General features: G+C 58.9%; 1 protein-coding gene across 7 annotated transcripts in view; it reads left to right on the forward strand.

The window, feature by feature from the left end:
- PGF (placental growth factor) overlaps positions 1-13,896 on the forward strand; it is a 48,112-nt gene that overhangs the window by 29,358 nt on the left and 4,858 nt on the right. For 2 of the 7 annotated variants that reach the window (XM_048220047.2, XM_048220045.2), the window contains exons 4-8: positions 3,436-3,543; positions 6,578-6,616; positions 7,829-7,871; positions 12,186-12,382; positions 13,176-13,252. In XM_048220047.2, coding sequence (XP_048076004.1) covers positions 3,541-3,543; positions 6,578-6,616; positions 7,829-7,871; positions 12,186-12,382; positions 13,176-13,252 — 359 coding nt within the window. In that variant the 5' untranslated portion in view covers positions 3,436-3,540. The other 5 variants (XM_057318637.1, XM_048220046.2, XM_057318636.1 and 2 more) reach the window with 5 other exon arrangements.

Raw genomic sequence — 13,896 nt, forward strand, 5'->3', positions numbered from 1 at the left:
TTCATAATTATCTGTGATTATCTATGAACGAGGAGCATCTCTGTCTCCTTATATGAGGGACACAGAGAAGGAGTCCCATGGTTGTAGAGGCCCTCCTCTCCCACCCTCTCCCTGGATTCCCACTCTGTGGAGAAGGAGATCCCTGAGGTTAGTTCCACCCCTTGGAGGGCAGAAGAATAATCTAGAAGCCTTGCCTCCTCCGGGATGTCTTTCCTGCTATCCATGGCGATCCTGGTGAGATCTGCTTGCAATCTGCTTGCAATCTGCTTGCAATCTGGCCCATCTCTTTCCCCTTTCTGCAGGAAATGAGCATAGTAGCTGCAGTCACTAAGCGCATACCGGGCACTGTGCTACATGACCGACTTCCACTTTCTCATTTAAACCACACAATCAGCCTCTGAGTTGGGGTTGGAAAGCTGAAAAGACTTGCCTAAGGTCACGTAGCTGGTAAGAAGCAGACTTCACCCCTGCGCAACACTGTCTCCTTGTACGGCCTTGGCTGGTCCCTCTCCCTCCTGCTGCTCGCTTGCTGAGGGAATTCACCTCTCCGAGCCTGTGCTTCCTCATCTGAAACGTGGGAAAAACAACACTTCCCTCAAAGGTGGTTGCGAGATTCCATGGCCTCAGTGTGTCACACGCAGGGCCTGTTGCGCAGGCGGTGTTCCCACTCACCGTCATCCCTCAGGCCTCCCGGCGGGGTGGGGGAGGAGAAGGGTGACCTGCCGTCCCCAACCACCCAGCTGTCGCAGAGGCGGGACAGCCCCGAGCTGTCGGCTCCCTGAGCTCCGTTCCACATCACAGCCGATTAGTTACAAATAGCTTCCTCTCCTCGTGTATCACTTACACAACAGAGAGAAAGGGGCGATTGTTCCCGAGGAGGAAGGTCTCCCAGGCCCCTCTCGCCAGGGCAGCTGAGAGACGCAATGGGGAAAAGAGGAGGGGCAGGAGGAGAAGCAGGGCATAAGTCACGGGAGATAAGGATGTGGAGGCGTCCCCGCAGTTGGGAAGGGACCAGCCAAGCGTCCATCCCGGTGGGCAGTGTGCAGGCAGGGGACCAAGGCTTAGCAAGGCTCCTGAGCTGGGAGGGCAGGCAAGGGAGGCAGCTCTGGCACCCGCTCGAGAGCCTGATTCCTCGACATCAGCTCGCCAAGTGGCCCCAGCTGGGGAGGGACTCCCCCCCCCCCCCCGTTGGGTAGCTGGAGCACAGCAGGTGCCTGGCCTCCAGATTTCTGGAGAGCTTTGGACACCACCAGGATCTGAACAGATGCCCTCCCTCACAGCAGCCGTGGCTGGCCAGCCCTCAGACCCTCTGGTTCCAATAAAGCCCAGTCTGGGACCGGGAATGAGGCTCAGCGTCAGACAGGCTGCTGAACACGAGGTGCTGGCTGTGGCCCCAGAGCCTCCCTTTGCCCTTGGTGGTCCTTGACTCTGCTGTCACCACTAAGTGAGGTTCCTCCATTAAAGTGGAGGGCCAAGCACGCACAGAGGACCCCTTTGTCATCCTCTTAGCACAGCTGAGACCAGCTGGCATTTTCACAAAGGGCTTTACTAAATACTAAGGGAGAACAAAAGGGAAATAATTACAGAAAACACGAAAAACCCAGCCCCGGCTGCCAAGTTCCCAAAGTACAGGTTTCCGATCCTTTGGTGACAACGCGTCGCCCCAAAGGCCTGGGACAAGGCGGCGGGCACCTTGCCTGGCTTCCCTTGTTCGCAGCCCTCGTGGCGGGTGCCATCTTGTTTCCCGCCCCTGGGAACCACTTGGTCACCCGTGGGCTCTACTTTTGTCTCCTTTCCAACCTGACCCCACCTCAGGCCCCCCCACTGGGTTCTGGTCTCTGGCCAGAAGCATGAACCTTGTCCCCTGGGAGCTGGCGGGGCTGTGGTGACCAACCCAGGGTGTGATTACATAGTAATGGGAGGTTGTCCTCCCACACTTACCCCTACCAGAGAGGCCCACCCAAGTTGTCTTGAGCATGGGGTCTAGGAGGGCTACCTCTGAAGACTGAAGGACAATTGGGTAAGAAATGGGCAGACTTGGGGCATTTTCCCTGTGGGGAGAGGAGAGAGTGCTTGGAGGATTGATCCAACTCAACAAACATTAAGCCCTTACTGTGTGCCAGACACTGGACAAGGTGCTGGCAATCCAATGGTGAACACGTGTCTGCCTTCTCAGACCTACAGTCTAAGGGAAGACAGATTAGTAGCTGGGCAGTGATGAGACTGACAGCCAGGTGCTATGATGGAGAAGCAATTCAAGGTGCTGGGGAACCCTGGATGAGGGGCGTCTCACCTAGTGGCGGTGGCCAGCAAGGCCATCGCAGCCTGCCTGGAAGAAGTGCATGGAGAGAAGGAAAGGGGCTCGGTGTTAAGGCTGGGGTGGGCCCTCCCTGGGGGGAGGAGGAGAAGGCAGAGAAGGCCAACCAAGCAGCTTCTTGCCGGTGACCTTGGCTAGCTGGCAGCTACAGCTCACCCAGCCTATAAAGCAGAAAGGCCCTCGGCCCCAGCTGCCCACTGCTGCTGTCCCTGCCAGCCAGGAAAGGAGAGACTCTAGTCCTTGGATACTCTACTTCTCACCCACCTCTGGCCATACCCAGGTCTGGGGCTCAGGGACGGTGAGAGGGAGTGTGCTCACCCAGGGCCACCTGAGACACTGCTCCAGAGGCAGATGCTGAATTGTCATCAAGGGAGTAGGAAAAGGTCACAGTTGGGAAACAGTTCAGAGGGTCAAGACAATGAAGAGGCTAGGCCAAAATGGAAAAATGAGTCAGGAAGCTGAAAGGCAAGAAATTGGGATGGGTTGAGGCAGGTGTTTCAGGCTAAAACCATGACTAATGCAAGGTGTGGGAAGCTGGGTGTTTTGGGGCAGCCTCGGGAGGAAGGGGCTGGCCTGGCATCTTGGCATGCAGGACTAGACCCCACAGCTGCTCGGGGTGACTATTGTCATGGCCCAAAGAGTGTTTCCATGGCCTAGACCCTTCTGTTTACCTATATTTGCCCGACCCCCTGTGACAGGGTCAGCTCCAGGCCTGGGATGAGGGCTTCTCCCTCTCACACATCAACCTTTCAGAGTCTGTCAAGCACCCACTCTGCTCCAGCAAGGGGAAGACTCAGAAAAGGTTCAGGACATGGACCCTACCTTCAAGGTATTTGCAGTCTGGTTGGCAGAGTGAGCTTATGCTCACTGGAAAGAGCTTGGAGAAAGACCTGGGTTGACCCTCATCTCGTCGCTTCCTTAATAGTTAAATGACTATGGGCAAATTACTTAAACTCCCTGCACCTCCATCTTCCTATCTTCAAAATGAGAATAACTAAAACTACCTCCCAGGGTTGTGGTGGAATTCAGCCAATTGAAGTGACTCAAGCGCCAGGCACAGTGCTTGGCCCATAAGTGCTCACTAAATGTCATTTCTCTCCTTGCAACACCAACAAAAGATCGTGAAGATAAACGGTTCAAGGTGGAGTTTCGAGCGTTGACTCTGCTAGTGGATCTACTCAGAAGGCCTTGATGACAGCTGGGGCCTGATCGCCTGGAGGGTGATGGTGAGAATACGGGGGCATGGAAGGGGGAGGAGGGTGTGTGCACACGCAAACCCCTCCATCGTTTTGCTCCTTGCAATTAGCAGAAGCATAAAATTCTGTATTTTCTATCTGTCTCATGTCCACGATGGCAAGGACCCTGCTCTGTAACTGGAGCAAAGTTTTTGAACCTCTAGTAAGAATCAAAAGTTGAATCAGAAGTCCGGCTATCAGGGAGAGGAGTGTTATTATTCCCACTTTGGATGGAGGAAGTGGGGGCTCTGAGAAGTAGAGGAAGTTCCTTTGGGTTATATGGAGGGTAAGGATTGGGGTCGCAGCTCAGGAGAACAGAGCCACCAGCACACCTTCCCTGGACTGGATGTGAGCAAAAGTAGGCTTCTATCTAACCCATGGAAATGGCGGGTCTCACTGGTTTCGGCCCCCAGCCTACCCCAGCTAATTCATCTCATGACCCAAGAAGCCAGGTTTAGAAGCGTATGGTCCCCGGGTTAGTGAGAGAACAGGCCCAGTTGTGGGAACCACAGACATCGTCCGGGTATTGAGCTCGCTCAAGAGTGCAGAAAGAGGGGAGACACCTCAGCTGTCTATACCAGCCCCCCACGAGGGGAAACTGAGGGACCCTCTGCACCCCATGTCCAGGCCCCCCCCCGTGGCAGTGCCTCAAGCACAGTAGGGCTGAAGCAGTTTGTGTCAAATGAAAGAACGAATGAATACAAACACACGCACGTAAACCATATATGCACGCCTCTGCATACACAATCACAAGCAAACGTGCCCAGTGCACAAGTGCTCCAAACCTTCAGGTCTGGACAAGCAGATACAATACAGATATTTAAATACACGTACTCATGAACAACACACACCTGTGCCCACATACACAAATCCAAATCCAAAATAAAGACACACGTAAACACATGTACTACGCATACACAGATGTGTTGGGCAAACATACGTGATCCAGATATGTACAAACACACATCTGCTCGCCCCCATACACATACACAGCAATGCCCAGACAACCCTCCACCATGACCCTGGGCCCAGGAAGGAGTCTGTCTGTTCCACGAGCCCTAGCATGTTAGAGCTCGTCGGAAGGTTCTTTGCAGCCCCCGCTTAGCTGGCCGATGACCGGCCCCTGGCTCTCGGACCTCCAGGCTTGGCCAGGCAGGGAGGCAGCATCTCTGGCAGGCCCGCGTGGGTGGGCAGGCAGGCAATGGACACAGAGGTCACTGGGGTGAGATCTGGGGCTGCCCTGGCCTCTCTACTCCTGGCTGGAATGTGAGCGGTAGGGGCTGCCTCCCAGGCCTCCCCCTCTCCCACAGTGCCCACCGGCCCCAGGCCCAGGCCGATCCGTGACTCCAGCCAGGTTCTTGTAGCCAGGGGGCTGTGCATGGAGGGCAGTCGGGGTGACGAATGCTCCAGGACTGTGGGAGGGCACACACAAATGCCCCGAGGTGCACAGTCTTACACGGAAGCCAGTCCAGATATTCACCCACACAAAGACACAGGCAGGCATACAAATTCACAATCCCACTCAAACGCACATTCAGACACACTTGCAAACATGCCTAGCGACACAGCGGAAATATACGCACACATAATCACACAAGCCTACAGAGATACTGAGAGGCCAGACCCACACACAAGCCAAGCTTCAACATGCAGCAGACACATGCAGACAGACACTCAGACCACATAGACTCATGGCACACGTGGACCTCCACAGTCACACACGAATGCCCATACACATGCACACACGCACACACACACAGACCCCCTGAGGCAGACCCCTGCTGACTTAAGAGTATTTCCTCCCTCTCCTGGGACAGGGAGGAAATGCTGCACTAGGCTACTCTCCAAACCACATGTGGCAGCCTGAGAAAACTGCTTTCCACAGGAGGAAATAGTGCTGGACCCTCAGCCAGGTGCCCACAGCTGGGTGCTCTGCTGTCTGAGTGCTTAATAGTGCCTGGGGTGGAGAGGCAGCTCTGGAGTCCCACGCTTGTGTGTTGTCTCGTCAGTTCCTCAAAAACACACAGACACACACGCACACACTTTTCAAGAGTGCATATGTATGTACAACATATACAGGCAGGGGCACTCTGGGAACCTCGGTTTCTTCATCTATCAAACGGGCTTAATAATCCTTTCACCCCTGAGGATTGTGGGGATGGCATAGGTGGCATCGTAAAGGGCCAGACCACACTGCTGTCCTCCTACGGATCTGGAGCTGCAGTTTCTGCAGGGGCTGCTAAAGTCAGGAGCCGTGTGCCAAACACTGGGCTCCACCACCTGGCTGCCCGCACCCACGCCGGCCTAGAGGAGCGGGAGCGCAGGCGCCCGCCCCTCTGCGGGTCGGCACCGGGTGCCGCCTAGATCCCGGGCGCCCCGCGGGGCACCAGGCTCCGAGCGGCCCCGGGGGCAACGGCGCGCTGGGCGGCGGCGGCGGCGGGGCGGGAGCTGCCGCGGCGGGGCCGAAGGGGGCGGGGGGCGTCCCTTCCGTGCGCGGCGGGCCGGGCGCTCTCGGGTCCGCGCTGCCGCCGCCGCCGCAGCCACCCCAGCCCCGCGAGGCGCTCGGCCGCTCCCCAGGCCTCGTCGACGGTGGGCGGGGCGGGCCTGCAGCCCCGCCCCACTCACGGCCCTTGAAACCCAGTCGCCAACAGGCTGCGGTCCCAGAAGGGAGCTGCAGTCTGAAGAGGAGGCTGCGTCTCCACTGGCCAACCAAGAGAGGCCCTGGGGTCGCCCTGGGCGCCCGACGGGCCCTCCCCGGGGACAGGCCTGCCCCACAGCGCCCCGCACCGCCGGGCGCTCCGCATCAGGTGCCCCGGCCCCAGCCCTACCTGCGGCGTCCAGGCTCCTGGGGCTTCCAGAGGATGCTCGGGCCACCTGCGGGGACCTCGGGGCAGCAGTGAGGTCCTCTCCTCCTGTGCCAGGGGCTCCCCCAGGGGGCCGAGCATGGTGGTTTTCCCTTGGAACCTCCTGGCTTGGGACGTCTGAGAAGATGCCTGCCATGAGGCTGTTCACTTGCTTCCTGCAGCTCCTGGCTGGGCTGGCACTGCCCGCTGTGCCCCCCCAGGTAAGACCTATCCCAACCCCAGGCTGGCCCCCCTAATCTTCCCAGCCCCCAGCACTCGAGGCAGGGATTCTGAAATCATAGACCCACTCAGGGGAGCGGCACCTCCACGGATGTCCACACACTTCCCAGGAGCCAGCCTGGACCACGTCTTCTGGGAGGAGACCTCAGGCGGGGCTGTCCCAGACTCAAGCTCCGGGGTCTGTCTTGGCGGGGGCAGGGAAGCCACAGGGAAGGGAGGGAGGTTTCCTGTCTGGCCTCTGGAGCCCTGGTGGCTTTGCTAAAAGCATCTCTCCACTAATCCCAGGCGGGTCCCTGGCCTTGTGGTCAGGGTCGAGGCCCCATGACCAGGCAGGCGCCCCCAGGACCTCTGACCTGGCCTGGTGGAGGGGAAGCCAGCTGAAGAGGCCATTGGTGGGGAGGCTGGGCCCTGCCCCCACTGGGGCTCTGGGTGATCCCAGGGCTCCTGGGTGGGCTGGGGGTGAGACAAGAGGTCCTGCTATGCCCTCTTTCCCGGGTGGGCAGTCGGGAGTTCCTGCATGCAGGGCCTGGGGAAGTGAGCAGGGCCCTTTTCCCAGGAGCCGGGTGAGTCTGGCTGGGAGCCAGCTTGGGCAGTGAAATCCTGACAAAGCCAATGAGATCCCTTCCCACTGCACTGTCCTGCTGCCCCCGGAGTCTCCAGCTCCAACCGAGGAGCGGGTGGGCTGGGCAGCCCTGTGGGATGGAAGAGCCCCACTACCTGTCACTACGTGTCCGCTGCGGGGCTGGCCAGAGGTGTAACCTTACCGGCAGCACCAGCTCATGGCGCCACCCACTCCAGCCCCTCAGCTCCCACCAGCTGATCACCTCCCCCGGGCTCTGGCGCCCAGCCAAGGCATGTTGCACAGGGCCCAGCAGGGCCGGCCTGGGGCTGGGGAGAAGGGAGACCCCTAAGGATTGCAAGATCTTTGAGATGAGGAAGGCAAAGGGTCTCCCAAATCCTCTAGCCTCCCGCCCTTTCCAAATGAGGAAACTGAGGCCAGAGAGAGGGGTGGGATCCATCAAGGGTCTAGTGAGGTTTTAGTTGCACTCGGGAAGAGGCAGCTCTGAGACAGGGCAGAGTGTGTGCAGCGGGTGACAAGGAGCTCGGAGGGGCCTCTACGCTCTTGCCAAGCTGGCCACAGAGTGCAGAGGCCCGAGGTGGACCCCCTCATCACTGCCCCTTTCTGTCCGCAGCAGTCGGCCTTGTCTGCTGGGAATGGCTCATCGGAGATGGAAGGTAAGCGCGCTGGGCTGGGGTGCACATGCTTACCAAACCCGCTCCTCCCTGTCCTCTGCAGAGGATAAGAAGGGATTGGCATCGAGGATGGGCACAGGCTGATAGGAAGTTCAGGAGAGTCAGCAAGCTGGCTGACATCCTGGCTGACAAAGTTGGCAGGACCTGAGAAATCCTTCTATTAGCAGCTAGAGGCCTAGTGAGGTGTATTCCTGGGCCAGGGTCACCCAGCACACAGTGAGGCTGGGGCCAGTATACCCAGCGTTCGTCCAGTTGGCTCAGAGCCCCTTCCCAATATGATGTAAGGAGGCAGATGGGGTCTCGGAGGGCAGTGCAGGCAGTGAGAGCCAGGGGCCGCACTAGGGGTCCGGGAGCTGGTTGCAGTGGGCAAGCAGTCAAGAGGATTAGGGAGGGGCGAGGGGACCTTCCCAGAAGCCCAGCCCTGGTGGAGTTGCGGGGATCTGACCAGGCCTTTCCATTGATTACAAACAGACAGAACATGAGTCTTGCCCTCCCAGGCCCCTCCAATCCCCACCCTGGGTTGCATCAAGAGGGAATCTTCAAAGGGTGTGTCGGTTGCCAAAGAGACATACGTGCAGAAGGCAGGAGTCCCATGCCAGGCCCCCTGCCTCGCTCCTCCCTCCCTCCCTCTCTGGGACGTGCAGTGAAGCCACACACCGCTACTGAGGCTTCCTATCGTGCCATGGGAGAGGGAGCGTGTAGGGGCGTGCACACGCACACTTGTGATAGCCTCTGAAAGCCGGGAACACCCTCCCTCTGCTGCCCTGACCACCTGGTGGCCAGCCTCTCCTGGGCCTGGCTATGCTTCTGGGCCCCTTGGGCACTGAGTCCCAGGCCCCTCGGGCACTGAGAAGGTGGGGGAGGTAACAGCCCTTAACTTTACTGACTCCCTCCCCCTCTCCCTGCCATGCCCTCTGGGACTGGCACAATACTATGCTGTTGGGATTTGGGGAGGGGCCCATCAGCCATCTCCACCCCGTGGTCTCTTTGATGCTTTTAGTGTATTTCAGACAACAGTTACCAAAAAAGTCTGAGCCTCCGTTTCCTCATCTGTAAAATGGGAACATTAGATTACATGCTATTCAAGGTTCTTTTTCTAAGATTGTGGGCTTCTCTGACTCCGTGGAGGAGACACAGGCGTTTATATCTCCCAGAGACAGGGGTGAGAAGGCTTAGACATGTCAGTTCATTAGGACAGCTCACCTGTCATCCCAGGCAGTCAGGGAGCTGTATTGTGGCCAGGGGAAGTACCATGAGTTTTGGACCCCAGCCACTACAATCTGAAAATACCATCCCCTCTTGCTAACACCAGACAAGAGACAGCATGCTCTGCACTTTGCAGCCACGGACATTGATTTTTACTATTACTATTCATGGTGCTAGTATTGGGCATTTACTGTAATTCTGTGCTGACCACGGGCTATGAACTGGGAAGGCATTCGTATTCTCCACATTTTATAGAAGGAGAACCTGAGGCTCAGAAAGGCCCCTGGGGTCCCCTAAAGCCTCAGATGCGCCTCAGTATGTGTGGCAAAGTCATTCTGCATAGCACCAGACCTTCCCGTGGCTCAGGACTGAGCAGGCATGAGCAGGATGTCCCTTTCGGCAAGCTGGATGTGTGCCCTGCCAGGGCCGTGGAAGGGACACCTGCCGAAGCCAGGCTAGTGGCCAGTGGCTCTGCCCAGCTCTGTGGCCCGTCCCTAGGAGTTTTGCTCTCAGGATGAAACACTTCCCTTCCTGGGGCTCCTCTGTCCTTGGTGGTCGGCAGCTGGAGCAAGATGGGAGGCTTGCCCCTGGAACTGGCAAGAGATTGCTGAGAGCCCATTTGAAGCCCCAGCAGCAGCCCCATGGGACTGCCCAGCCCTGGCCACGTGCCTGATGGAGCCATGGCCTCCGGTTCCTTTTACCCCCACCCTCCTCTGGGGCAGGTCCGGGGCCAGTGGAAGTGCTCTCGGGAGCAGCTGAGCAGGGGTCTCTGCTGAGGGGCTCAGCCCCGATCTGGGAGCAGTCCCCACGCTCCAGCCCCTCACACAGCCCCCTCTCTTTCTCCCACACGCCTAGACAGTGGCCTCCAGGGCTGAATTGCCCTCTTTCCTGGTGGCTGCCAGGTAAACCGGGCCAGCCCGCCTTCTTCTTAGCCCTCTCCCCCTCCTCCTCCCCACACGGTCAGGCCATGTGGCTCAGAAAGTGGCAGATTTCAGGGCCCTGGAGCGTGGCGGGGTGTGGGGCAAGGAAAGGAGATCCCTTCAGCCGCCAAACCCAGGCAGCTCTGCTTAACCTCGCCGTGGCCCTGCGACCCAGCTGGGTGGGGGTCTGTGTGAGAGTGGGAGGGGTTGAGGTGCCCCTTTTCTGCTGCTGTCCCCCCGCCCCCCACGGCTGATCCCAGAGCAGAAGCCTGAGCTTTCTATGGCGCTTTGGCAGCAGGCCGTTCCTCTGCTGTTATGTATGTCGTCTATGGCAGAGATGAACCACTCAGAGTTACGCAGTGCTCGTGGATTTCAGACTAAACACACGCTCGTGGGGTTACAATACGGAGGTGCTCCTCTGGCCTTGTACCGCCCAGGTCCGCTTCCCCAAGGCGCTGTGGCTGCTTACGGGGAGACAGGCTTGTTTCCCACTTGGGTCCAGGGAAAGTATCCCCGTGGCCTGGGGAGGTGGGATCAGGGGAGGCATCTGGTCTCCCGCCTATCCCCAGGCCCAGCCCCTAGTGCCCCCTAAGCAGACAGGGTGGAATAGAGCAGCAGACACCCAGATAAGCATGGTTTATTGCCTCTGTGGCTGCCTTGCTCAGCTCCACGGGGACACACTGCCTCTTGGGTATTTTCCATCCGCTCGCAGCCCTTTCCAGAGGACCTCTGCTAGGGCTGAAGTTTATTTTTCCTTGGAGATTACCCTGAGACTAGGCCTTGCAGGCTCAGTGGAGTGGACTTCGGCCCCTTCTGCCTCCTAGAAAGGCCATGGGAAGAAGTGAGGGGCTGTCGGAAGAGCCCACGGCTCTAGGGCCAGGTGATCCAGCTGCCCTATCCTCCCCCATCAGCTGAGGACAGCCGTCAGGTATAGGGCAGGATGACCCAGAGTGGGAGAGGTCTCTCTGCCCACGGTCTCAAGGCTGGGCTGGGTTGCACGCACAGAATCCCAGACCTTCTGTCAGAGCCAAGAGGGACCTTAGCAACCATCTAGTCCCAACCTTTTTTTTTTCTCCTGGCTGAGGAAACTGATATACCCAGAAAGGTTAAGTGACCTCCCCAAGGTCACACGGCCCAGATAGGGCCAGGACTAGAAGCCAGGTCTCCTAGCTCTAGCTACTCACTTCTTATGAGCCTCTGTTTGGGACCAGGCCCCAGGCCTTCCCCTGAAGGAACATCTTTTGAGAGATTCCACATCAACCCACACCAGATCCTGGTCATGACCACACCAGGACCTAGAAGAGGTCAGAGATGTCCCTGATAATTCTTAGTGAACTATCGTCTAACCAATCAGTAATTACTTAGCCTGTGTTTCCCAGGTGCTTGGGCTCCTGTCCTCATGGAGCCTCGACTTGGTGGTAAAGGAGATAAGCTCTACTGGTGGCCCAGACAAGGCAAAACCCTAGGGGCCAAATTCTGCTCCAAGGAGAAACACCTGTTCAGGCTGGAGAAGTTGGAGAAGGCTTCAGAGAGGAGGTGGGGTGGTGGGCTTTATTTGGTTAGAAACGGGAAGGGGACACGGAGCATGTCCCAAAGGTGGGAGTTACAGTGATGCAGCTGGATGTGGTGTGAGGGCATGTCTGATGGCTACGGAGAGTGGGTTCGGGGCACATTGCTGTCTGTGGCCTTGGCTGCCAGGTAGAGGAGCTGGGTCAGAGCGGGGCAGAAAATAAGGACTAGGGGGGAAGGCTAACCCTCCCTGTGGGACTCTACAAGCCAGTCATGCAGAACTGACTGCTTTCTGCAAATTCCCCACCATCGAGAAAGCACTCGATCAGGCCTGAGAAAGACCCAGAGGGCCTGAGGAGCTGCCAAGACACGCTCCTCCAAACTCCAAGGGCACCCAAGCCGATGTGGGTGCCTGCGCTGAGAACAGAGCAGAGAAACTCCGCCGCACTGGGATTTCTGGCTGCAGATGAGCTGCGGCCAGGTCCAGCAGTCACCCCAGAGGCCTCGTGTCAGGAGTTCAGAGCACAGGAGGCTCGGGGCTTCCTGGAGTAGGGAGCGTGGGCTGAACCTGGAAGGCCCTGCAGGGCCTGGGGAGCGGGGACTGGGGCTTGGAGGAGCAGGCGCCTCCCGGCCTGACCCGGCCATGTGCGCCTCCCCGCAGTGGTGCCCTTCCAGGAAGTGTGGGGCCGCAGCTACTGCCGGGCCCTGGAGAGGCTGGTGGACATCGTGGCGGAGTACCCCAGCGAGGTGCAGCACATGTTCAGCCCGTCGTGCGTCTCCCTGCTGCGCTGCACGGGCTGCTGCGGCGACGAGAACCTGCACTGTGTGCCGGTGGAGACCGCCAACGTCACCATGCAGGTAGGCGCCCGGGGGGAAGGTGAGCAGGCTGGGGCGGGGGGGGGGGAAGGGGAGCAGGCCGCGGCCACGGGGCCTGCAACGGTCGCCCAGGCCTGAGCTCTCTCCGCCCCAGCGGTGCGGTGATCCCCCTTCACGGGCCCCCGTGCCAGCTTGGAGCCCACTCGCTTCCTCCGTTACCAGCTTTCTTGGGCTCTCGCTGGGTCCTACCCCAGGACCCAGGGATATCTGGCTGAGCTTGGAAAAGAAGTCTGTTCAGATTCAGGAAGTCCCCGTGCACGCTGGGGGCATTTGGCACCCTGAGCTTTGCGCTCACGCACATGCACACACACACACACACACACACACACACTGGTTTATCGAGCACTTGCTCGTGAGGCCAAGCCCTGTGCAAGGCGCCTCATAAGTGTGACTTCTGTTACCTCAACATTCAGTCCCTCAAGGCACGTGGCCTGTGCACAGAGGAAGAACTCGCCGTTCAGAGCTGCTCTCTCGCTTGCTCAGCAGGTGGAAGAGCCGAGGTCGCACACAGGTCTCCCTGACTCCAGAGCAGGGCCCGCTTCCTGCGCTGGTGCTATGCTGGTGGCTCTGGGTGAGGAGGGGCAGGGGCCTCCCTCAGACCCACGCACAGGCGCGAGGGCTGTTTGGCCCCCACTCAGAGCACAATGAGAGTACGTCATCCAAAGGCTGGTGGGAAACAAGGAGTCTGGCCCTCCTCGCGAGGAGAGGGTGGAGAGAATATTGGAAACCCACGGCCATCCCCCAACCCAGGCATCAAACCCTTCTCTCCCTGAAGCTCCTGAAGATCCGCTCCCAGGACCGGCCCTCCTACGTGGAGCTGACATTCTCTCAGCACATCCGTTGCGAGTGCAGGTAGGTCCTCAGGGAGCGGCAGGGACAGGCCCTTTGTACTTGGCCACCTCAGCCAAGTGGCTGCCCAGCCCTCCTGCACTTCCTTCCTGGCTGAGGGAGACCAAGGAAGTCAGGGACCAGTGGCAGCTGCCGTGTATCCCCCACATCGGCCAGGTTGGCCTGGGGAAGGGGTCCCATCAGCTGGAGCACAGCTGCTCGAGAAGCCGTAGGGGTAGAGGAAGCCTGGGCCCTTCCTAGCTGTGCAGGGGTGGAGGGCACGCTGTCCCTCTCCCTAGGATGGGGGGAGCTGCCACAGCTCTGGAAGAGGAGTGTGGGCCGAAGACATTGCCAGCCTGGACTTCATTCCGGGCCCGGCTGGTGCCCCCGGGGAAAGGGACACTGGACTGAGGGGCACAGAGAGGGATGAGCTTGGCGGGAGAAAAGCGGCAGAAAGAAGGAGCCAGTGGGCTTTCTTTAAAGTCATGCCTCTACCTGGTAGAGACTCTGCCCAGCACCAGTCTTGCCGCCTTTGCCCAAGGCACCCTGAACATTCGTGACCAGCAGCAGCAGGTCTGGCACTTTAATCAGGCTCAGGGAGGAGAGAGATGGGCTGGACCCTGGTACTCTCCGGGTGCCCCGAGCCATGGATAGAGACACCGGACTAG

This window comes from Ursus arctos, unplaced genomic scaffold, assembly GCF_023065955.2.
Source record: "Ursus arctos isolate Adak ecotype North America unplaced genomic scaffold, UrsArc2.0 scaffold_25, whole genome shotgun sequence".
NCBI classification, from domain to species: Eukaryota; Metazoa; Chordata; class Mammalia; order Carnivora; family Ursidae; genus Ursus; species Ursus arctos.